This window comes from Cebus imitator, unplaced genomic scaffold (assembly GCF_001604975.1).
Source record: "Cebus imitator isolate Cc_AM_T3 unplaced genomic scaffold, Cebus_imitator-1.0 Scaffold575, whole genome shotgun sequence".
Classification (NCBI taxonomy): Eukaryota; Metazoa; Chordata; class Mammalia; order Primates; family Cebidae; genus Cebus; species Cebus imitator.
In genome coordinates, this window is record NW_016107890.1 from 1,005,350 (window position 1) to 1,032,808 (window position 27,459).

At 35.1% G+C, this 27,459-nt stretch overlaps 1 protein-coding gene across 4 annotated transcripts in view; it reads right to left on the reverse strand.

Moving 5' to 3' along the window:
* The window catches only part of RAP1GDS1 (Rap1 GTPase-GDP dissociation stimulator 1), a 100,191-nt gene that overhangs the window by 52,683 nt on the left and 20,049 nt on the right, over positions 1-27,459 (reverse strand). For 3 of the 4 annotated variants that reach the window (XM_017516199.2, XM_017516198.2, XM_017516200.2), the window contains exon 3: positions 6,496-6,642. The exons of the other annotated variant lie outside the window; for it this stretch is intronic. In XM_017516199.2, the coding sequence (XP_017371688.1) occupies positions 6,496-6,642 (147 nt within the window). The remainder of the gene's footprint in view (positions 1-6,495; positions 6,643-27,459) is intronic. 4 annotated transcript variants of the gene reach the window in all.

The following is a 27,459-nucleotide window of genomic DNA, read 5'->3' on the forward strand; positions in this document are numbered from 1 at the left end:
AATATAGGCAGTTCAGTGTTAATTGGATTTTACTTATGTTTAAAAACATAATTAATAATCTTTATAAAGGTTAATTTACACATGACACTTTTCTGGTTTCAGTGCCTCTCTCAATGGACTGTGTAAGTGGCCTAAATTAGACATGCAAATAGAGATATTTGGCCAAAACATATTATTTACCGCTGGTGTGGTAAGGCCAAATAGCTCAATGCTTACTTCAATATCATTTCTGGAATCTAAAACTTTGTGCATGATCAATGATTATGTGCCTCATATCGTCATATTTCAACTAGTATAGCAACACAGTAAATACCTGGTCTTTCAGATTTGTTGCTATCCAATATTTATTTTTAAATATAGATAAGCATTCCATGTAAAGAGAAAATTTCCCTATATCGTTTAATGTTGAAATTCTATCAGTTGTAATGTAAATATATATAACATCAAAATGGACCAATAATTAATGATAAATACATCTTGTAAGGATAAAATCGAAGTCAGAAAACCAACTTTTCCACTTCAAATTTTCACAATGAGAAAAATTTTGAAAATAATATTCAATAATGGCCATGATTAATCTTCAGTCCAGACATAAAGCAAATAAAGAAAACCATGTTAGAGACTGAGCAGCCCCAAACATATTTTGCCCCTTCACTGCCCTCAGTTAAGCGGGCATCTATGTGGTACTACAATATATTAAATGCACTATAGTAATTGCAGGAGCAATCTGGAAGCTAACAATGCTGAGAAACTATTACTCCTGCAATAATATAATGCCAAATTTTAAGTATTAGGCTATTAAAATTATTGACAAAAAGACTATAATAATTTTATTTTTCTGGGATAAAATTTCAGCTTCTTACATTCAGAAGTTCATTCTCTAATGGCCAAAGCTGAATATTAACACCAATACTTGACCGTGTGGAATTAGACCAAAATGTGCATTTGATATACTTGTACTAAAAACCAAGCTCTCAGCCTGTTCATTAAGTAAGGGTATTATTGTAGTAATCGTGTAGGAAGATTATCACTAAAAGCTAAACTGGTCCAATTGGTCAAATTTAATAGGTTGAATTAGCAAGAGGCACCAGAATAACTACTCTATAGTGAAACAATTTGTTTAAAATAACGCTTCTGGTAGAACTTTATGAAATCCACCTGCTTTAGCAAACTGACTAGAAAGCTGTTGGACAAACAGCAAAAAATCAGAAATTTTTTAAAGAGAGAACAACAGTATAATAAAGAATAAAAAAGCCTAAGTACTTTCAGCTGCCCAATAAAAGTCTTCAACACAGTTTACTCAATTCACTAGAGTATAAAGTGACAAACTGGGTTTCAAAAGGATGTGAACTTAAACGTACATCTCCCATATCATCATAAATAGAGAAAAAAATGAACAGAAAATACATGTAAGGTAGTATGATAGAAAATTAGTTTCATTAAGAGATAAAGTATCAGAACAAGAATCTCTGAGAAAGAAGAAAAACTTTAAAAAAAAGACAAAATTGCAAAGATACAATTTTACCTTTTAAATTTTGTTTTGTTCTTTTTCCTAAGAGTAAGGCAAAAATATTTTAGTATTTAGGAAATATATAAATGATTAAATGATCTTGTAACCATAGTAGGTAAACTTTAAAAATAGTTCCTCACCCATGTGAAGCAAATCATTTTTCTAAACATCTAACATCTAGGAAATGCTGTTTTCACCTGTAACCAAATACAGTACTGTAATACTGAAACATAAGGATAAACATGCAGCTCAGGCCAACCTGCTTTTTAGTTTTTAATCACAAACTAAGAAATTGTTGCTATTGACTGAAATGAAAGTAGCAGCTAACATTAATTACACATTAAATAATCTTTAATTAGGGGAGAAGAAATAAAGACCTTTTTTAAATGAGTGAATTTAAATAATGAGCTTAGTATTTAAATTCAGTTGTCATGCTTCAGTAATATACCACAGGTGTCTGTTTCCTTAATTATATACGTGGCCTCCCTTCAACCATAGCATAATTATCATCAGTCCATGCAATACATAAATGTAAGATTATCATGTAGGTATTCAGAGAGATTTCAGGAACTACAAAAAAAGAGAAATTATTCAATAATGAGGAGTAATTAAAATATTAGAGAAAAATCAGCTCTATTTGTAGAAATTATATACACATATCACACATGTATATGTAAAATACAGGTCAGAAGAAGAAGCTGTAGACTATATGTTAATAATTTTAGAAAAAACTAATTTTTCCTTTCCTGATGGCAAATTTCAATTGGCTCTAGTTTTCTCTTTTATAGCACAGCTTATGTAAAATAACTAATTTTAGTTAATGCTTATCATTTATCACTTTCTTTAGAGTTATAACAGAATTTTCCCTCTTTGTATCTCTAGCACAACTGTACTAAGAAAAAATTAAACCTCAATTACACTTTCCATGAGATATTTACTGATTAATTACGTCTACTTACAAGAATGGTGACTACTAATAGATTCCTCAACAAAGGTGTGTTCTGGTCTTTTGTACTTTGCTTTAGATCACTGGTTTGTTTCTATTCAAAGGTGCAGTTACCTTTCAAGTGTACATATGCAGACTCAAGTTTGTGGATCACCTGTGGGAAATTTTTAATTATAGATCTGGTACTTGTTACTACCAGCATGTTTTCAATGTCCCTTTCTGCTGCCACCGTGTACCATATGTAGATAAGGAACATCAACTAATATAGTGGAAAAGAGTTTGTAATGCTTCTAACTTATTTAATGAAGCAAACGTATTCCAGTAACATGTTTCTCTTCTAAGTACTGAATTTTTTAATGAAAATTTTAGACAATACTAAGCATCCAGGAAAGTTGATCAATGAATATTTTCCAAACTCCTATGTGCTAAAACAGTGTTATATTTGAAAACAGCTGGATGACTGAACAAAATTTTCAGTCATCACTGCAATGTTTTGGCATTGGGTAACCAAAGTAAGGAAACAGATAACTTAAGAAACTAATGAGATTAAAATACCTACAATTAAACGTTTGAGTTCCTTGGATTATAAAGTAACTAAATTTGTAACTAAATGAAGAAAAAAAAATATAGCAAGTTCAACATATTCTCTCAAACTCAATGTAAAACTGTCAACATGCTTTTCTACAGCCACAATTGCTAAATATTCAGGCTACTTTCATGAGCTACAGAATTGAAGAGTGCTTTTATGCCATGTGAAAAACATGTATAATTTTTTCCCTAATGGATGAAGTTTTCTCTTATTTAAATATTATTTTATTTATACAATATTATTGATAAGCTTATCTGGCTAAACAACTATAACTTTTGCTATTAAGATTATTCTACACTTACCTGAGTATTAAAAGTTTTAACGGCTTCACCAATAGGCAAACGAAAGCATTTATCCAGCTCCTAGCTTAAAAGTGTAGTCTTGAGCTAGTTTAAAACTTTTAGAAATGATAAATTATGAATTATATACAGCTTTAGCAAATAGTACAAAAATAACTTTACTAAGTATTTTCATAACATATTTTGACTTGCGTGTGTTTAAGAAACTTGTTTTATTCCTTATTTAGTGGGTTTAAAAAGTGGATATGCTCTATTACTATATGAACAGGAAGCATCTGAATCAAGACATTCTAAGTTTCAGTTTTAGGACTGGTATAATTCAATTTTAGGATTAATAAATAATTTGAAAATATTCTCTTCAGGGAAAATATTTTGGTGGATCTTTGTGATCTCTCAGTACTTTTTAAAGTCAGCATACTTTAAATATTTTATATACGTAACTAAAGAATAACTTCCTAACTACAGATAAGGCTTAAGTTGTTGGGTACAAGGGCAGTTAATTTTTCTGCTAGAGCAGAAAAAAGCTATTTGTCACTCAAATATTTGACTCATAATTTAGCAGAGGCTTGTATACTGACGTTCTACATAGTAAATATATATAAAAAGAAATTTATCAGTGCTAATAGAAAGCGCCTCCTGAGTTTCAAAAAGCTGTTATTCATCTAGGTGCACATGATCAACAGCAAACAATGTGAAGTCAGTAAAGATGATGTAATATTTAAGTCTTTAAACATAAATTTTAAGGAAAAGAGAAGTCAAATAATGGACACAATAATACAGATGCTTTAATAATTATGCCAAACAAACACAAAAGGATATAATTTCAGTGAAAGCACATTAGAAGAAAAAGAATCACTTCACAAACTAAGACACTCATGACAGACAAAATGTAAAAAGGATGTAGAGGAAAGAGGATATAGTTACAAGTTTCGCATTTGTTTCTTAAAAATACTCAAGATTATGTCTATTTTATTTGGTAAGTTTTAAAAGCTGCATTCAAACAGCAGCTTTTGAAATAATGAAAGAAAAAGACAATTTGTCTAATAATATTCAGAGAAAAGTTAATGTAGCTTTCTAAAGTCTCTTATTTCTTGGGAATGCCTGAACTATAGAAAAAGCCTACTCTTCAAAATTATATATATATACACATACACATATATACGTTATATACATATTACATACATATGTTTTATATATATATGTATGTATATATATATATATATCATATATATATATTACACATTTTGACTGTGCACTCCACATGCTGTTAATCATAATCTCCAAACACTTCTCTATACACTGGGATACCCTATAATAGGGACTCAGTCACTGTCTGCTTTGGATTGGAATTCGTGATCCTTTTGAAGACCAGCCATCTGATATATTAATACTTCTATACAGATTTTTAACAGATTCCTCAAATAACTAATGACTAGTTTAGATGTATAACACGACTATTACATCCAAAACTGGAGTAACTTCATAAAATTTATTTCATTTGTATTTCTAAACCCTTTTCCCATTTAGTGCTCTTACCACTTTCTCAAATGTCCAAGCCCAAATGCAGTTAAAAGCAAAGATAACAATATGAAAATCTGACCAATGATTTCTTAATGCAATTCAGATACCTGTGTATTACGGTTAAATTTCAATTATTTAGGAAACATGTATTTATTTTGTGGATTACTCAGGCTCTGTCCTTTCTGTGTCTCACATTTATATTTAGGACATTTTTTCTTCAAAATTGATTCCACCAGAAGGGAGGAAAAATAGATATAACTTATCCTATGAAGACTACCATTTACCATTAGCTCAAGTTTAGTAGGTAAGCCATTTGATCAATAAAAATTCTTTTAACCTCTAGTATTATAGATAATTTTAATTCAAAGGCTTAAAACTGGTAGCCCGTAGACAGGATGAGACCTGAAGATACTTTCTGTTTAGCTTCTATAGTATTAAAAATATGTAATCCAACATTTAAAACTCAGATGTTATCTAAAAAGCTAGATATTTCAGGCTTTCTCCCCGACCTTCCACCCCTAAAATAAAAAAGACTGGGCAGTATTTGGCTAAACCGTCATACAGAAACAACTGGCTAGAGAAGAGTAGAGGTTTTCGTCTTTCAACAGGACAAGGGCTCTTCAATTTACCACAGTCTCCACCATTCACTGTTGTCACTAACATCAAGGGCCAATGTCTGTATCCATTTATTGTCAAGGTTTATCTTTTTTTTTTTTTAATTATTGATATTTACTTGGACCCACACTATCAAATGTGAAAAATGAAATAAAAAATATGCCAAAAGGGCCATGTGTTTCTAGAACACATGAAAGAATAATACTGTATGTCCAATATGCAAATAAAATATGTCTCTGCCAAAATATCACAACTTAAAATGCCATTATGAAACAAACCACAGAAAAACCTTATTTGTGTTACATACCAAGAACATACCAAAATTTGAATGTCTGATTCACAGTGATTCATATAAGATGATAAACAAATGGATTTTGTGACACAAAAGTATTATGAAGCCTTAATATCATAGACTTATTTTCATTTAATTAACAACCATATAGGCTATCTGAAAATTACTGACATGTCATTTGTTGCTAGGGTCTAAAAACGTTTTACAGAGAAAAAAAACCTGCTGTTTACAATAATTTATTAAATTTCTAAAATGAGATCTCTGATCTCTGCAATTGCTCTGAACTCATTTCTAAAGGCAAATTTTACTAGTTTTAAAAAGATTATTCAAAGTAAACCTGGCATCTAGATAAAATAATTTTACTTCTGTAAACAGTGTTCATATTTTAAAGCTACTTCTGGTATATATATAATGAACATAAAACTATTTTAATATTGTTTATTTTTAAAATGTTCATAGTAAGAATGCTTAAATCACACCATAGGGCTGTGGGAGTTTTTGTTTTTGATACTGATCAACACTGGCAGCCCTTGAAATATTAGTCCCATTTAGTAAATTAACCATTTTGCATTTTTGAAACATTGAAATTTAATGTTGGCTAATTATTAATTTTATATGTCACTTATGAATTCTTTGTTCATTTTTCAAATATTTTGTTTTGCACTATAGTAAAGATTTTAAATTTTTCCCCCAGAGACAAAGCAAGTTTTCAGTTTTGTTTACCATTCTCATTGCTATAGTTCATCAGCATGCCACAAAAGACAGTCAAGAGCTTCTCATTGGCGGGATCTGTTATACTGCACAGTGACCTTAAATGGTCAATTACAATCTGTGCACCACCTGCTTGGTCAACTGCACTTCTGCCCTCATCTGTAAAACAAAGAGTTAAATTAAAAATAAAAGAAAAAAGAAATGTACCTTACAATTTAAAATACAAAACATGACAGTGTTATTCTTTATTTCATGAATAGAAAATAAACCTAAGCAGGACATTAAATATGTCTTTTGGAAAAAAACAAAACAAAAGAAATAAACATGGAAATGGTCGTGGGATGGGGAAAAGAGACAATCACTTTTTAAGCAAAATAAGATTATTCTCATTGGCATCATACAGGAGCTTACAGAACTTCCCTGTGTCCTAGGAGTTTATGATGTGAAAATTTTCACTCTCTCTTTCACAAATGACAGTTCTATGTAAGAGAAAAAAATAGAAACTAAGTGATACTCTATATGTTTTTGTACCTCAGGTTAAAAAATCACTAAATATAACTTTTTAGATTGGGTTTAAAGGTCAGCTATTATCAAAGAAAACCATATGGTATAACTGTAGATCACAATATGTAATTCCTGAATGTTAGTACTAGGGTCTTTGTTAATGGCAGTCCTATAGTCCAGAGGCATATTCCCTTTTTTCATTCTTGATTTGTGTTTCTTTTTTCCTCATTCTCCCTATTCTAGAGCACACAAATGTAATTTAACATTACAAAAAGTGGTCAAGTGATGGTCAAACATAACTTCCATTACGTGTACATCTACACTGCATAAAACAGATGTCACCTAATTGTTGGAACATATAAATAAATAGCTTTAGAATACTTTCTTACTTTTGAACACAGGAATGAAAAGAAATGAAAAAAAGAATATAAAGAACCTGACTCCTTATATAAAATATAACCAGCCTCTAGAAGAGGTCCAAGAGAAATGTGTGAGCCAGAAATGTGAGCCACATGTGTAATTTAAATTTACAAATAGCCATATTAAAAAAGAACAGGTGAAAAATTAATTTTAGTGATATTTTATATATTTAACTGAATAAATAAAAAATACATATATAAAATATCATTTTATATATTTTAAAAATATATAAAATATCATTTTATATATTTAATTGATATATTATTCAATTAAATATATAAAATATTGACATGCAAATCAATATATAAATTATTAAAAGAACATTTTATATTATCTTCTTCATAATGTATCTTCAAAATCCAAGTGTTTTCTAGTTTACAGTTACATCTCAATTCAGACTAGCCACATTTCAATTGCTCAGTAGCTACATTTGGCTAGTAGCTACCAAACTGTACTGTTGAGCTATAAGAAGTATAGCACAAAGATCAACAAAAGAGACTCACAAAGGAATTATAGCTATGAAGTTAGTTAGTTACAAAATCAAAGATTTTCATTTTCCAAATATAAGAACTGAAACTAAGGTTATATCTTTATAACTGTTGCTGAATCATATTAGATGATACAACTTAAAATATGTAATTTCTTATGGTTTATATACACACGCACAAATTATACAGTAAGACATCGATATATTATGTTCATAATTTTGAAAAATTTTGAGGAAATCCATATTAAAATGAAACAAAACAGTTTTATCCACTTATTGTATTGTTAGAACGATGGAAAACATGACCCTGTGCTAATCAGCTCATCAAATCACAGAACATTCTTTTTTAGATGGAGTTTCACTCTGTTGCTAGGCTGGCGTGCAGTGGCGTGATCTTGACTCACTACAAGCTCCACCTCCCGGGTTCAAGTGATTTCCCTGCCTCAGCCTCCCAAGTAGCTGGGACTGTAGGTGTGCACCACCACACCCAGCTAACTTTTTGTGTTTTAGTAGAGATGGGGTTTCACCATGTTGGCCAGGATGGTCTTGATCTCCTGACCTCGAGATCCACCCACCTTGGCCTACCAAAGTGCTGGGATTACAGGCGTGAGCCACTGTCCCCAGCCAGAAAATTGTCATGCCACCAGAGTAACTAGTTAGATAAACCAGCCAAGAACATTGGTCAAATCTCATTTAGAAATCTAACTCCTGAATTTTTTGTTTTCCGTAACATAGATAACTATCTAAATTACTGGGCAATTTCTATGTGGATGATGTCTCAGAAAACTGAACATTAGGATTACAAATCTAAATATTCAGGCCTTCAATAATATGAAGGTATAGTACATCCCATCCCTAAATTGCAAAGCTCAAATAGTATTTGATTCTAATTCCTGAGTAAATATGGGCTTTTGAAATATAAATCAATCGTGTATGCTTAAGACTTGGAAGAAGGCATCTTAGAGAACAGCTAAATCAAGTCTTGTATTCCTATACTAGGAATTTCATATACTAGAAAACTAAGGCTTAGAAACTATGTGGCACCTATTTGCAGTGAACTATGAGGGAAAGCTGGCTTCCTATCCACACTAAGCTAGTAAATGCTCAAACATTCAGTAATTCAATAAATCGAAATACAAACTTATTCAACAAATTTGATGCAATAAATAAGAACACAATTACAACTCAAAGCAAATTACCTATTTGTATTTCAGAGCCACAGTGCTTTTCTTCTCTTCCCTTCCTTCCATTCCCCCATGCTGTTTGAATTGTCTATAACACAGCTTTTTACTCATATGTTATTGAGAATCGTTGGCAAGGTATAAACACAGTCTCTATACTAGAAATTACATACCAAATTTGAGAAGAAAAGCAAAGCATGTATTACAATAATAGTAATCTGTGTTCAAGAAATATTAACCACCACTATAGAAATAATTACAGAGTTTTTCCTTTCTTTGGAGAAATCAGCCTGAGAAGCAAAGTAAAAGCATTTTATTAAAATATTTAATAGAATTTACGGATTCAAAGAAATAAATGATAATATTGTGTTCCTTTACTCTAGCAAAACCAGTGACATAAGCCATCTTCAAAAGTATCTTACAAGTCACTTCTATTTCCAGTAGTATTTGGATAACAAATCATTTTAAATACCATAGCTATCATTGCACAAGTCCATATAAATTGTTTTTCTATAGTTAAGGTAACTGTTTATCTGTATGTTACATTATCATAATGAGTATTACTGTTCACTTAAAAATAATTTTCAAAATGTTTCTTAGCCTAAACTTGTGTATCCCTAAGTGTAAGCTCATCTTTCACTTTTCTCATAAGTAACAGCTAACTTGTGAAGCATCCTGAGCTATCACTTCTAAAAATATAATTTACATCTCAATTTTCCTAATATAATTATGAAGCATCCAACCACTAGAAAAAATGTAGCATACTCTTTAAAGTCCTATTAAATCCTTTAACACAAAGGCCTTTCACACAAAGTAGTTTCCAGTGCAAGTATAATCATTCTTCGCATTAGGTAAGAGCAGGGCTTTAAATAACTAACTAAAGAGATACTGCATGTCCACTGTCCTTCTATAAACAAAAGCAAGCAGCAATAAAATTTGTGTCATGGTTATCATGTCTCACAAATGAGAAAAAAAATGTTACCAAGTTAAACACTATTATCAGGTACAAGTTATACACTAAGGGTGGGGAAAAGAAGTAAAATACAACCACTGAATCTAACTATTGCGGCATGTGTTACAGTGTATTCTAACTTTGGATTTTACCATGTTTCCTCCCCGTGGACAGCAAATGCCTAGTATAAAGTAGGTGCTTAATTTTTTAATGACTGGGGCCTTTTGACAGATACTGATAAATTATTCACTTTGAGGATGAATGATTGAGAGAGAGAGACACACACACACATACATACAGAGAGAAGACTTTGCTTAAAGAAATGATTAAATATCAGCATTCTGAACTGGAACTTTGGAAATCTAATTCAATGTTCCCTCATTACACACTTTTTAAAAAGGTATATTACCTATGCCATTAAGTCAAGCAAGGTAACAACACTTTCTTAGCATTAATTTGAGAATCTACTTTTAAAGACTCACTTGTGAAAATATGTAGGTATCCTTTCCAACAAATCTTTTCAGAATATTCATGAACTTGACTATTAAGACCAACTTGTATCACACAATAGCTGTCTAAAATGCACACTAAGCAGGGAGGATTTGATAAGATCTATTTCACATATAACTGATTCAGGGTTTAAAGTGGCACAGTATAACAACAATTTTCATATCCGTATCAAATAACTCATGGAGAGTCACAAATCCATGTGCTGAGAGTGAAACAAAGTCTAAAACTTGTAAAGAATACACTTTAAATAACTACATTTAGAAGCACAACAAAGAATGAACAAGATTTTGGGAAGATGGCAGATAGGAAGCAGGACTAGCCTGCAGCTCCCAATCAGACACAGCAGCATGTGAAGACTCACAACATAAACTTTTGATCCAACAACTACTGCAGGAACATACCAGGAAATCTGAGAGACCCTTTGAAGGAACTGGATCACCACTGCAGACTATCTGAAATGCTGAAAAACTGAGTATGCTTGTTTTCTCAACGCAGAGGCTCATGTGCTTGGGCAAGTTCTCAGCCCTGGCCACCAGCTGCCTAGAAATAAACTCAGTGCTGTTGCAGGAGTTGGGGGAGATGGTGGTAGTGGTAGTGAGAACAGCCTTTAGGACTGTGGCTATGTGGGAGGTTGCTGAGGCCCATGACTGCCAGCTTTCCCCAACTGCTGTAGCAACCTGTATGACTCAGCAGAGGCAGCCATAATCCACCTGGAAATATAACTCCATTGGACTGGGAAGCACATCCCTATCCCCCACAGCAGCCACAGCAAGCCCCACCCAAGGAGAAGCTAAGCTCAGATACACCTATCCCTAACTCCCACCTGGTGGTCTTTCTCTACCCATCCTGGGAAGTGAAGACAAAGGTCAAAATCTCTTAGGAGCTCTATGACACTGTCCACCGCCTGAGAAACTACTTAACCAGATATCCCTAAGGCTAGTTTGCATCCTCCATAGCTGATGCACTACTAAAAGTGCCACCTCCTGGCTGGAGGCCAACCAACAGAAAAGCAGCACACCAAACAAAAACAGAACTGAGGACCCTCACAGAATCCACTTCACCCCCCTGCTAACTCCACCAGAACAGGTGCTGGTATCCATGGCTGCAAGACCTGAAGATGAATTACATCATAGGACTCTTTGCAGACACTCCCCAGTACCACCCTGGGGCTCAGTAGCTTGTAAGAGCAAAAACAATCACTGTAGTTCAGCTCTCAGGAAGACCCATTCCTAGGGGAAGGTGGAGAACTCCCACATCAAGGGAGCATACCATGGGATGTACCTGAACAGCAGTCCGTGAATCCCAGCTCTTCCCTCTGACATAAGACTACCCAAATGAGAAAAAACTAGAAAAACAGTTCTGGTAATATGACAAAACAAGGTTCTTTAACACAGGCAAAAAGATCATATCAGCTCATCAGCAATGGATACAAACCAACATGAAGTCTCTGAATTGTCGGAAGAATTCAGAAGGTCAATTATTAAGCTACTAAAGGAGGCACCAGAGAAAAATGAAGTCCAACTTAAAGGAATCAAAAACATGATACAGGATATGAAAGGGTTAGTAGTGAAATAGGTAGCATAATTTAAAAAAAATCACAACTTCTGAAAATCAAGGACTCACTGAGGGAAATGCGAACAGCACTGGAAAGTATCAACAATAGAATCGAACAAGCAGAAAACTTTAGAGCTTGATGACAGGCTTATGAATTAGCCCAGTGCATTAAAGACAAAGAAAAATTAAAAATGAATGAGGCCTCCAAGACGTTTAGGACTATGTTCAACGTCCAAACCTAAGAGTAATTGGTGTTCCCAAGGAAGAAGAGAAATCTAAAACTTTGGAAAACATACTTGAGGGGATAATTGAGGAAAACTCCCCAGCCTTGTTAGAGATCTAGACAGCCAAATACAAGAAATTCAAACACTTCGGAAATTCATCGCAAAAAGATCACCACATAGGCACATAGTCATCAGGTTATCTAAAGTCAAGATGAAAGAATCTTAAGAGCTATGAGGCAAAGCGTGAGTAACCTATAAAGGAAAACCTATAAACGTAACAGCAAATTTCTCAGCAGTAACCCTAAAAGCTAGAAGGGATTGGGGCTCTATCTTCAGCCTTCTTAAACAAAACAATTATCAGTCAAGAATTTTGTATCCAGTGAAACTAAGCTTCATAAATGAAGGAAAGCATCTTTTTCAGACAAATGCTGAGAGAATTTGCCACTACCAAGCCAATACATGAACTGCTAAAAGGACCCCTAAATCTTGAAACAAAGTCAAAATACACCAATAGAACCTCCTTAAAGCCTCTTACAGGACCTACATAACAATACCACAGTGCAAAAAACCAAGGTATTCAGGCAACAGACAGCACAGTGAACAGAACAGTATCTCACATCTCAATACTAACATTGAGTGAAAATGACCTAAATGCTTCACTTAAAAGACTGGCAGAATGGATAAGAATTCACCAACCAAGTTATTGCTGTCTTCAGGAGATTCACTTCATACATAAGGATTCAAACAAACTTAAGGTAAAGAGGGGCAGAAAAAGACATTCCATGTAAATGAACACCAAAAATGAGCAAGAATGGCTATTCTTACAGCAGACAAAGCAAACTTTAAAGCAACGGCAGTTAAAAAAGACAAAGAGGGACATTATATAATGATAAAAGAACTAGTCCAATAGGAAAAATCACAATCCTAAATATATATGCACCTGTAACACTGGAGCTCCCAGATTTATAAAACAATTACTACTAGATCTAAGAAACAAGATAGACTGCAACACAATAATAGTGGGAGACTTTAATATATCACTGACAGCACTAGACAGGTCATCAAGACAGAAAGTCAACAGAGATACAATGGAATTAAACTACACTGTACATCAAATGAACTTAAGATATTTATACAACTTTTTACCCAACAACTGCAGAATATACATTCTATTCATCAATACATGGAACATTCTCCAAGATAGACCATACGATAGGCCACAAAACAAGTCTAAATAAATTGAAGAAAACTGAAATTATATCAAGTACTCTGTCAGACCACAGTGAAATAAAACTGAAAATCAATTCCAAAATGAACCTTGAAAACCATGCAAATACATGGATATTAAATAACCTGCTCCTGAATGACCATTGGGTCAACAATGAAATCAAGATGGAAATTTAAAAATTCTTTGAACTGAATGATAATAGTGACACAACCTATTAAAACTTCAGGAATACAGCAAAAGTGGTGCTAAGAAGAAAGTTCATAGCATTAAATACTTACCTCAAAAAGTCAGAAACAGTGCAGACAGACAATATAAGGTCACACCTCACAGAACTGGAGAAACAAGAACAATTCAAACCCAAACCCAGAAATAACCAGTAACAAAGCAGAACAAAATGAAACAACAACAAAAAATACAAAAGATAAATGAAACAGTAAGCTGGCTCTTTAAAAAGATAAATAAAATTGATAGACCACTAGTGAGATTAACCAAGAAAACAAGCTCAATTAGGAATAAAACAAGAGGTATTACAATTGATACCAGAGAAATACAAAAGATCATTCAAGGCTGTTATGAACACCTTTATGCACATAAGCTAGAAGACCTAGAGGAGATGGATAAGTTTCTGGAAATATACAACCCTTCTAGATTAAACCAGGAAGATATAGAATTGCTCAACAGACCAAAACCAAGTAGTGAGATTGAAATAATTAAAAAATTGCCAGCAAAAATGTCCAGAACCAGACAATTCACAGATGAATTCTATCAGACATCCAAAGGAGAGTGGTAACAATCCTACTGATATTATTCCAAAAGACAGCGAAAGAGGGAATCCTCCCTAAATAATTCTATGAAGCCAGTATCACTCTATTACCAAAACCAGAGAAGAACGTAACAAAAAAAAGAAAACTACAGTCCAGTATCCCTGAACACAGATACAAAAATCCTGAGCAAAACACTAGCAAAGTGAAACTGAATGTCATTACAAAAAGATAATCCACCATAATCAAATGGGTTTCATACCAGGGGTACAGGGATTGTTTAACATACATATGCCAATAATACATACAGAATTTTTTTTTTATATCACAAGATAATAGACTCAAAATAATTTGAAAAAATTCAGCATCTCTTTATGATTAAAATCCTCAGCAAAATTGGCATAGAAAGGACATATCTTAATGTAATGAAAGCCATCGCCAACAAACCCAAAGCCAATATTATACTGAACGAGGAAAAGCTGAAGCACTCTCCTTGAAAATTGGAATAAGACAAGGATGCTCACTCTTACCCATTTATATTCAATATTAGTACTGGAAGTCCTAGCCAGAGAAATCAGACGAAAGAAAGAGAGAGAGAGAGAGAGAATCCAAATCAGTAAAGAGGGAGTCAAACTGTTGCTGTTTGCTGATGATATAATTGTATACCTAGAAAACCCTAAAGACTCATCCAGAAAGCTCCTAGAACTAATAAATGAATTCCACAATGTTTCAGTATACAAAATTAATATACGCAAACTAGTAACTCTGCTATACACCAACAGCAACCAAGCTGAGAATCAAATCAAGAACTCAATCCCTTTCATGATACCTGCAAAAAGTAAAATAAAATACTTAGGAATATGCCTAACCAAGGATGTGAAAAACCTCTACAAGAACACTATAAGACAATGCAAAAAGAAATCATAGACGACACAAACAAATCGAAATACATCCCATGTTCATGAATGGGTAGAATCAACATAGTGAAAATGACCTTACTGCAAGAAGCAATCTATAGATTCAATGTAATTCCCATCAAAATACCACCATCATTCTTCATAAAACTAGAAAGAACAATCCTAAAATTCATATGGAACCAAAGGAGAGCCCACATAGCCAAAAGAAGATCAAGCAAAAAGAACAAATCTAGAGGCATTACCCAACTTCAAACTATACTATGAGGTCACAGGCACCAAAATAGCATAGTACTAGTATAAAAATAGGTATACAGACCAATGGAACAGAATAGATAACCCAGAAATAAACCCAAATACTTACAACAGCCAATTGATCTTTGACAAAGCAAACAAAAACATAAAGTGGGGAAAGGACACCCTATTCAACATATGGTGCTGGGATAACTGAGAAGCCACATGTAGAAGAATGAACCTGGATCCTCATCTCTCACCTTATACAAAAATCAACTCAAGATGGATTAAAGATTTAAACCTAAAACCATGGTTTCTAAGACCTGAAATCACAAAGATTCTAGAAGATAATGTTGGAAAAACACTTCTAGACATTGGCTTAGGTAAAGACGTCAGGACTAAGAACCCAAAAGCAAAAGCAACAAAAACAAAGATAAATAGATGGAACTTAATTAAATGACAAAACTTCTGCACAGCCAAAGATATAATCAGCAGAGTTAACAGACAACTCACAGGGTGGGAGAAAATCTTCATGATCTATACATCCGGCAAAAGACTCAAATCAGCAAGAAAAAAACAATCCCATCGAAAAGTGAGTTAAGGACATGAATAGACAATTCTCAAAAGAAGATATACAAATAGCCAAGAAGCATATGAAAAAAATGCTCAACATTACTAATGATAAGGGAAATGCAAATCAAAACCACAATGTGATACCATCTCACTCCTATAAGAATGGACATAATAAAAAAATCAAAAAATAAATGTTGGTGTGGATGTGGTGAAATGAAAACACACTGTTGGTGGGAATGTGAACTAGTATAATCACTACGGAAAACAGTGTGGAGATTCCTTTAAAAAGTAAAAGTAGATCTACCATTTGATGGAGCAATCCCACTACTAGGTATCTACCCAAAGGAAAAGAGGTCATTATTTGAAAAAGATACTTGCATGAGCATGTTTATAGCAGCACAATTTGCAACTATAAATATATGGATCCAGCCCAAATGCCTATCAATGAATGAGTAGCCAAAGAAAATATAGTATATATAAATATACCATGGAATACAACTCAGCCATAAAAAGGAACTAAATAATGCCATTTGTAGCAACCTGGATGGAACTGGAGACTATTATCCCAAGTGAAGTAACTCAGGAATGGAAAACCAAACATCATATGTTTTCACTCATGTGGGAGCTAAGCTATGAAGACACAAAGGCATAAGAATGATACACTGGACTTTGGGGACTTGAGGGAAAGGGTGGCTGTGGTGAGTGATAAGAGACACACATTGAGTACAGTATACACTTTTGGGTGATGCATGCACCAAAATCTCAGAAATCAAAGCTAAAGAACTTATTCATGTAACCAAACACTGCCTGTTCCCTAAACACTTATTGAAATAAAAAAATTTAAAAAAATAAAATAAAATGAACAAATTATACAATCTTTTAACTTTGTAAAATTATAGTTTTTTCTTCAGACTCTACTAGTATTCCATTTTTTAGTCTCTAAGAACAAATAGCTTATTATGATAAATTTTGAACATGTATAATGTATTCTGAAAAAAAATTTCAAAGCAATGGGTAAGACAAATTAGATTCATTTTAAATGTAATGACACAAATACTACTCTGTCTTTTTAGTCAATATCAGTCGATTTTATAAGAAACTACAGTCCTACATTTTAAACTTCAACCAGCCCATTGGTTCTCAGTGTACACTAGCCACACATTAGAAAATCTAGATGCCTTATAAAGCTAAATGAGAAATGTTAATGAAAATCCCAAACTGTCATATCACAAAGTTAATGAAATGGCTGAATTATTTTTTACCAGAATTCTGTGTGAAGAATGCTCCAGTTTATGAACAAATGGGATGGAGTTTCTAAATAATTTCATATTAAAATGTAATTTTTAAAAACTATTAGTTGCATCTTTAAATTTATCTGAATTGAAAAGGAATTAAGTATCAAAATTATTTCTAATATCTTAGTGTATTCTTAGCCTGGCTTTTCATATTCCATAGTTTAGTATGTTCTTCTGTAGGAAATAATGTTACTGATCTGAGAGGAATAGGTATCATTTCTATTTCTTACGGGTTAAATTGTGTGCTCTCTCTCAATATATGTTTAAGTTCTAACCCCTAGTGTCTCAGAACGTGACCTTCTTTGGACACAGGGTCATTGTAGATGTAATTAGTTAAGGTGAGGTCCTATTGGAGTTGGGTAGATCCTTAATCCAAAATGACTTGTGTCCTTAAAAGAGGAGGCAGATGCACAGAGGAGAATGCCATGTGAAGACAGAGGCAGGGATTGGAGTTATGCTACCATAAGCCAAAGAATACCTGGGGCCACCAGAAGCTAAGAAGAGGCAAAAATGTCCTCCTCTCCTATAGGTTTCCGAGGGAGGCACAGCCTGGCGAGCACCTTGATTTCAGACTTACAACCTCTTGAACTGTGAAACAATAAACGTCTCTTATTTTAAGCCACCTAGTTTGTGACATTTTGTTATAGCAGCCCTAGGAAACTAATATACATTACTCCATATAATAGAATATAATTAATATAATACAACATTGTGAAATATTTAAGTTGTTTTTTTTTTAAAGTATTGTTTAGAAACTATTACAGGCTAACTGTAATAGTGCTGATCCTTGTTAACAGCAATTTACCACTGGGAGAGGAGCAAGAGCACAGAAAAAGCCCATAGTTGTGTAGGCATGGGTGCAAGGCTGAAGGCAAAGCAAAAACATTAAGGAAAGTCCTCCAACACCCATACTCTAAGCAGAAAGTAACAACAGCCCACTATTACAAGAATCTGAAGAACATACTGCTTTGAAGTAAGGTGAGCAACAACAAAATGTGAACTTAGTTCAACTCCTGACTAGACCGACTTGACCTCTACCCTATGCGAACACCCTAAAATGAAAGAAAGTATGCTCAATTCCAGAGATCAAATATTGTTAATCTGTTTTTCTACAAATAATATCCAGCATGCAATAAAAAGTTAAGTGATGCATTTTAAGAAGAAAAACAAAGAGCACTGTCAAAAGATGAAAAAAACAAACTCATAGGTAATCCAGATGTTAAAACTATCATACAGGGACTTTATGATGAATATATTACAGGATCTACTGAAAAACGTGAATAATATCCATGAACAGATGTGAAATTTTGTAGAAAAATAGACTATAAGGAAGAGTTAAATGGAAATGCTAGAAAGGAACAACACAAAGATAAATAATTATTTCAACAGGCTGAATAGCAGACTCAACAAAACCAAGCAAAGACTCAGTGAACTCTTAGATCAACAGAAATTAAACAAACTAAAACATAAAGAGACTAAACAAGTGGGAGTGGGGTAACCCAGAGCACCCAAAAGCTGAAAGAAAATAGCAAATGGTCTAACATAAGTGTACAGTAGTCAGCAGTTCTCCTTCATCCATGGTTTCACTTTCTGCGGTTTCAGTTACCCATGGTCAATTGTAGCAAGAAAATAATAAATAAAAAATTCCCAAAATAAAAAAATCAATAAGCTTTAAATTGCATGCTGTTCTGAGTAACACGAGAAAGTCTTACACCATCGCATTCAAAACATGAACTCTCTCTATGTCAGGTGTAATGCTGGATACACTACCTGCCCATTAGTCACTTATGTAACTGTCAGATCAGCTGTCATGGTATTGCAGTGCTTGTGTTAAGTAACCCTTATTTTACTTTATGACCTCAAAGTGCAAGAGCAATGATGTTGACATATTGCTATAACTGTTCTATTTTATTAGTTATTGTGTTAATTTTTTATCATGCATAACTCATAGTTTGACTTTATTACAGGTATAATATAGTTATACTGTAACTATAGTATATATTATAACTATATTATATATTTTATATTTGTAAACAGAAAAAAGACATGATGTATATAGGTTTGGTACTATTCTTGGTTTCAAGTGTCCACTGAGGGTCTCAGAATGTATCCCTTTTGGATAAAGGGCCATTACGATACCTGGAATCTCAGAAAATGAAGAGCTAGAGCAAAGAGTAGAAAAAGTATTTTAAGAGTTAATGACTGAAAATTTTTCCAGCAATGAAAGACATCATGCTACAAATCTATTAAAGCTTAGGGAACCCCAAGCAAAGCAAAACAACTAAACACACCTAGAGCTACTACAGCCAAGTGGCCGAAAATAAACAAAAGGGAGAGAGAAAGAGAGACAAGACAGAGAGAATCTCTTAAAGGCAGCCAAGGGGGGAAAAGAAAATGACAGAAGGGCAAAAATAAATAAAGCAGACTCCTCAGCAAAAACTATGCAAACTAAAAGACAATGAAATAACATCCTTAAAATTCAACCTAGAATTCTACACCCAGTGAAAATATCTTCCAATAAGTAAGGTTAAGTAAATTTTTTTCAAGCAAATAGAAGTAGAGATAATTCACTGCAATAAATCTGTTATGCAAAAAATGTTAGTAAAAGTTTTTCAGTAAGATGTATACCAGACAAAAACTTGGATCTACCTAAAGAATGTAGTGCACTGAAAATGATAAAACTATGTTAATAGAAGACAGTTTTTCACCTATTTTTAAAAGATAATTGACTATCTAAAGTAAAAACAGGCCAGGTACAGTGGCCCACACCTGTATTCCCAGCACATTGAGAGGCCAAGGCAGGAAGATCTCTTGGCCCAGGAGGTTGAGATTAGCCTGAGCAACATAGTGAGACCCTATCTCTACTCAAAAGGAAAAAATAAAAGAAAAAAAAGAAAAAGAAATTAGCCAGGCATTGTGGCATGCGCTTATAGTCCTAGCTACTCAGGAGACTGAGGTGAATCACTTGAGCCCAGGAGTTCAAGGTTACAGTGAGCCATGATTGCACTACTACAAACCAGCCTAGGCAACACAGCAAGACTGTGTCTCAAATTTTTAAATAAAAATAACATCAATGTGTTTGGGATTCCTAATATATGTAAAATAAAATGGAAGACAAAAAGCATAAAAGATGGAAGGAAGGAAATGGAAGGATACAGTAAGGTTATTAAACTAACGTGACATAATATTTGAAAATAAACTGTGATAAGCTTAAAACAAATAGTGCAAACCACAGGGCAACCACTAAAAACTTACAAAGAGGCATAAGAAGCCAATAATGGCCTGGGCATGTGAGATCATATCTGTAATCTTGGCACTTTGGGAGGCCGAGGCAGGCGGATCACTTGAGGTCAGGAGTTCAAGACCAGCCTGGCCAACATGGTGAAACCCTGTCTCTATTAAAAAAAATTCAAAAATTAGCTGGGTGTGGTGGCATGCACCTGTAGTCCCAGCTATTCAGGAAGCTGGGGCAGGAGAATTGCTTGAACCTAGGAGGTGGAGATTGTAGTGAGCCGAGATCACACCACAGCACTCTAACCTGGGTGACAGAGCAAGACTCTCTCAAAAACAAACAAACCCACAAGAAGCCAGTAATGGAGGTAAATGTGAAGAATTCAAAAGAAGGCAGACAAAGTGGGAAAGAGGAACAAAGAACATTTCAGACAATCAGAAAACAACGAGGTTCTGAAATATACCCCCCTTTGTGGGAGAACAAAAGAGACAACTAGGAAGATGGTAGATTTCAAGCCAACCACAGAAAAATCACATTAAATACATATAATGTAAATGTCACGTAAAACGCAGAGATTGTCAGGTTGGGTAAAAAAGCAAGACCCAACCATGCCATCTACAACTAATCCACTTTAAATATAAGAATATTAAATAATATTAAAAAGAAAAGGTTGGTAAAAGACCTACCATGCAAACACTGATTAAAGAAAAATTGGCATGTCTACATTGTCAGACATAGTAGACATTAGAACAAGCAGTATTGGCCGGGCATGGTGGCTTACGCCTATAATCCCAGCACTTTGGGAAGCCAAGGTAGGAGTTTGAAGCCAGCCTGACCAACATAGTGAAACCCTGTGTCTACTAAAAATACAAAAATTAGCCAGGCATGTTGGCCTGTGCCTATAATCCCAGCTACTTGGGAGACTGAGGCATGAGAATCACTTGAACCCGGGAGGTAGAGGTTGCAGCGAGCTGAGATTGCACCACTGTACTCCAGCCTGGGCAACAGAGCAAGACTTCGTCTAAAAAAAAAATAATAATAACAAGTAGTAGTATCAGGGATAAAGAGGAACAATACATAACAATAAAAGAGTTAATTCAGCAAAAAAAAAAAATATAACAATCCTATGCCAGTAATCCCAGCACTTAGGGAGGCTGAGGCAAGTGGATCATTTAAAGTCAGAAGTTCAAGACCAGCCTCACCAACATGGTGAAACCCTGGCCTCTACTAAAAATACAAAAAAATTTAGCTTGGTATGGTGGTGCATGCCTGTAATCTCAGGTACTAAGGAGGCTGAGGCTGAGGCAGGAGATCACTTGAACCCAGGAGAGGTGGCTTGCAGTGAGCTGAGATCCTGCCACTGCATTCCAGCCTGTGTGACACAGCAAGATTCCAACTTTAAAAAAAAAACAAAAAACTTCAATGATGTGTAAATGCCTATAAGCAGAGCTTCAGAATACATAAAACAAAAACTGCTAAAACTAGGGATAAAACCACATGTTCACAATCACAGAAGAGATGCTTATTACATTTTAATGTAGCCTTTGTGACAGGCACAGTAGACACAAATAGCAATATAAGAAGACTTTGCTTTCAAAGAGTTTCTATTCCAATGAGGAAGACAGAGTAGTAAACAGAATAAAAGCTTCAACATGGCGGGGCGTGGGGGCTCAAATCTGTAATCCTAGCACTTTGGGAGGCCGAGGTGGGTGGCTCATGTAAGGTTAGAAGTTCAAGACCAGCCTGGCCAACAGGGCTAAACCCTGTCTCTACTAAAAATACAAAAATTAGCTGGGTGTGGTGGCATGCACCTGCAGGGCTAGCTACTCAGGAGGCTGAGGCAGGAGAATCACTTGAATCTGGGGGGCGGAGGTTGTAGTGAGCCAATATGGCACCACTGCACTCCAACCTTGGTGACAGAGAGAGTCCAGCTCAAAAAAAAAAAAAAAAAGCTTTAATACAATTTTTTTCTCTAGTTCACTTATAAATTAAATTATATTCAATAGGAGTAAAATTTCCTTATTTTAAATATTGATTAATGACATGTATTACATAGCTTCACCAATGTATCTCAAAATCTGCAACCAAATTAGCATTCTCTCCCTCCTTTATCAAACACTTTTCTGAATGCATACTATGTTTCATACATTGAACTAGATCCTGAGAACACAAAAACAGATAATTCAGTTTTATCTGGGAAGGGAAAAAGAGGGAAATGTGAGAGGTAACATTTAATTTAAGTAGCAAACACAATTAAGTGTTCAGAGTACAATGGAAGTACAAATAAGAAAATTACTTTTACCTCGAGGAGTCAGAAAGAGATTCACAGCCATGTTTTCTGGAATGTCTTTCAAGCCCTTACTGCAATTTAATATGTATATAAAAAGAAAAAGGTACTAAGTACCTTTTTGTTTAGATTCTAATTGGATTCCCTTCCTTATTAGCTCTATTGAGAAAAAATGTAGGTAAAATAAACTACATAAAGTGTTTAACTGATGAGTGCTGACAGTTCTATATACCTTAGCAACCATCAACACACAACCAATGTAGTGAGCATTTTCATCACAACCAAAAGAACCCTCAAGTCCTTTCGTAAGCCATCTTTCCCTCCACTTCTGGTCTCAGGTAACCACTGTTTTCTGTCAGTATAGATTAGATTGCATTTTATAGAAATGGATTCATGCAATACATATTCTTTTATGTGTCTATTTTCACTCAATCTAATGATTTTGAGATGTATCTGTGACATGTATATAAGCATTTTTTCATTACTAAACAGTATTCCATTGTATGGATATACCACTATATCTTTCATCACTAGAATATACTGATTGACATTTGGGTTATTTCTAGTTTTAGGCTACTGTGAATAATGCTGCATTAAATATTCATGTATAAGTCTTTGGGCAAGTATCTAGAATAAAATAGCTAGATCTTATCTAGGTGTGTATTTGTGAATATGTGGTTATTAAGCATTAAAAGGATGATGTACCACCGAAAAAAATTATATTTAAGAAGTTCTCATATACTGTATGATATGGTCTGGCTGTGTCCCCACCCAAATCTTATCTTGAATTTTAGTTCCCATAATCCCCCCAACATCATGGGAGGGACCCAGTGGGAGGTAACTGAATCATGGGGTCTTGTTTTTACCCCATGCTGTTCTTGTGATAGTGAATAAGTCTCATGAGATCAGATGGTTTTATAAAGGGCATTTCCCTGCACATGCTCTCTTGCCTGCCACCATAAAAGATGTGCCTTTGTTCCTCCTTCACCTTTCACCATGAAACTGTGAATCCATTAAATTTCTTTTTCTTTATAAATTACCCAGATTTACGTATGTCTTGATTAGCGTGTAAAACAGAATAATACACTGTAAAAATGAAAAATTCTTAAAGAATGAGTGTATTCCTGAGCCTGTAAGAGGACTTCAGTACATGCATATGAAACTGGAGTGAAACTTTAGCTGATATCTATAGGTACAACACAGGGCTTCGCCTTCTCCAAAATCAAGAGCTACAGAAAAGATCAGCCTCATTCTATGAAACAAATTTTAGATGTGTAACTTTTCTAATTAATTAAATAATAACATAATCATATAAATTATAAAATGATAAAAAAGTTCAAGGCTAAAAGAAGTAAGGATTGTTAAATATAGATCTTCATGTAAAAATAATACAATTGATCTCGCTCATAAAAAATTAAATATTTTACCTGGAAGCTTGGTTGTTAATCAATTTTAACATAAAGTCACCTTTAGGTCGGGCGCGGTGGTTCACGCCTGTAATCCCAGCACTTTGGGAGGCCGAGGTGGGTGGATCGCGAGGTCAAGAGATCAAGACCATCCAAGCTAACATGGTGAAACCCTGTCTCTACTAAAAATACAAAAATTAGCCAGGCATTTGGCATGCGCCTGTGGTCGCAGCTACTCAGGAGGCTGAGGTGGAAGAATCGCTTGAACCCAGGAGGTGGAGGTTGCAGTGAGCTGAGACTGTGCCTGAGCCACTGTGCTCCAGCCTGGCAACAGAGCAAGACTCCATCTCAAAAAAAAAAAAAAAAAGTCACCTTTAAAAAAGCTGCTCATCATTCTCATTTATTTATGACTTCCTGAAACATATACCAACTTGAAACAAATAATTTGGCATATCTCCGTTCCTTTCTCTTTTTATTATAAAGCAGTGCATAATATGGATCTCAATCAAGATTAGGTGATATGTATTATATTAGTTTTTTTCATGCTGCTGAAAAAGACATACCCAAGACTAGGCAATTTACAAAAGGAAGAGGTTTAATTGGTCTTATAGTTCCACATAGCTGGGGAAGCCTGTCATGATCATGGCAGAACGCAAGGAGGAACAAGTCACGCCTTACATGGATGGCAGCAGGCAAGAAGAACTTGTGCAGGAAAACTCCCCCTTATAGTAACCATCAGTTCTCATGAGACTAACTATCACAAGAACGGCACAGGAAAGACCTGCCCCCATGATTCAATTATATCTTACTGGGTCCCACCCACAACACATGGGAATTAAAGATGAGATTTGGGTGGGGACACAGCCACATCATATACCCCCCACGGCCCTTCCCAAATCTCATGTCTTCACATTTCAGAACCAATCATGCCTTCCCAAAAATCCCTCAAAGCCTCAACTCATTTTAGCATTAACTCAAAAGTCCACACTTGAAAGTCTCATAGGAGACAAGGCAAATAAATCCCTTCTGCCTATAAGCTGTAAAATCAAAAGCATGTTACTTCCTATATACAATGGGACTAAAGACATTGGATAAATACAGCCATTCCAAATGGGAGACACTAGCCAAAACAAAGCAGCTATAGGGCACATGTAAGTCTGAAATTCAGCAGGGCAGTCAAATCTTAGAGCTCCAAAATGATCTCCTTTGACTCCATGTCTCACATCCAGGTCACGCTGATGCAAGAGGTGGGTTCCCGTGGTATTGGGCAGCTCAGTCCTGCAGTTTGCAGTACAGTCCCCATCCTGGTTGCTTTCATGGGCTGGCATTGAGTGCCTGTGGCTTTTCCAGGTGCACCGTGCAAGCCATCGATGGATCTGACATTCTGGGGTCTGGAGAATGGTGGCCTTCTTCTCACAGCTCCATTAGGCAGTGCTCCAATAGGGACTCTGTGTGGGGGTCCAACCCCACATTTCCGTTTTGCACTGCCTTAGCAGAAGTTCTTCATGAGGGTCTCATATCTGCACATGTTTCCTAACTTCTGCCTGGGCATCCAGGTGTTTCCATACATTTCCTGCCATCTAGATGGAGGTTCCTAAACCTCAATTCTTGACTTCTGTGTACTCACAGGATCAACACCACGTGGAAGGTGCCAAAGCTTGGGGCTTCCACCCTCTGAAGCCACAGCTTGAGCTGTACCCTGGCCCCTGCTTGTCATTGCTGGAGTGGCTGGAACACAGAATACCAAGTCCCTAGGTTGCACAGAGCAAGTGGGCCCTAGGCCCAGCCCACAAAACCATCTTTTCCAACTATGATGAGAGTGGCTGCTGTGAAGACCTCTGACATGCCCTGGAGACATTTTCCCTATTGTCTTGGAATTAACATTTTCTGCAGCTGGCTTGAATTTCTCCTCAGAAAATGGGATTTTCTCTTCTATCATATAGTCAGGCTGCATTACTTTCCAAGCTTTCAAGCTCTGTTACCCTTTTAAAACTGAATGCTTTTAACAGCACCCAAGTCACCTCTTGAACGCTTTGCTGCTTAGAAAGTTCTTCCACCAGATACCCTAAATCATCTCTCTTAAGTTCAAAGTTCCACAAATCTCTAGGGCAGGGGCAAAATGCTGCCAGTCTCTTTTCTAAAACATAACAAGAGTCACCTTTGCTCCAGTTTCCAACAAGTTTTTCATTTCCATCTGAGACCACTTCAGCCTGGACTTTACTGTCCATACCATTATCAGCATTTTGGGCAAAGCCATTCAACAAGTCTGTAGGAAGTTCCAAACTTTCCCACATTTTCCTGCCTTCTTCTGAGCCTTCTAAACTGTTCTAACCTCTGCCTGTTACCCAGTTCCAAAGTCGCTTCCACATTTTTGGGTATCTTTTCAGCAGCCCCCCACTCCCAGTGCCAATTTACTGTATTAGTTTGTTTTCATGCTACTGATAAAGACATAACCAAGACTGGGCAACTGACAAAACAGAGGTTTAATTGGATTTATAGTTCCACGTGGCTGGGGAAGCCTCATAATCACGATGAAAGGCAAGGAGAAGCAAGTCACATCTTATATGGATAGCAGGCCGAAAAGAGAGCTTGTGCAGGAAAACTCCCCCTTAAAATAACCATCAGATCTCATGAGACTCACTATTATGAGAACAGGATGGGAAAGAACTGCCTCCATGAGTCAGTTACCTCCCACCATGTCCTTCCCACAACATGCGTAATTCAAGATGAGATTTGGGTGAGGACATTGCCAAACCATATCACATACATATTAAATACTTACTAACTGACCTATATTACATTGAAAAAAGAGATAGAACCACCACCTAGTATTCACTTCAAATGACATTCTGAGTAAAGAATCTATTAGTTTCTGTCCTATTATTTGCTTCTTACTGTTTATGTTAAGGTTTCTCAGGTCACTAAAGACTTTTTTTTTTTTTTCCTGTTGCTCATGGACAGGTTAATATGCTTTTGCCACTTTCATCCTCATTTTACTTCATTTAAAGCACAGAATGAGAAAAAAACTTTGTTAGAGAGCTACTAAATTACTTTGCTGTGCCAGTAAATTAGAGATTTTAAAAGGGTATATCAACAATCAGTAAAAATTGAACAAGGGTGATATAAAGTAACATTTTAAAAAATGTTACATGTGTATAAATTCCTTTATATCATTATCATAGGAAAGAGTAAATTTATTCAGAACAATTAGAAG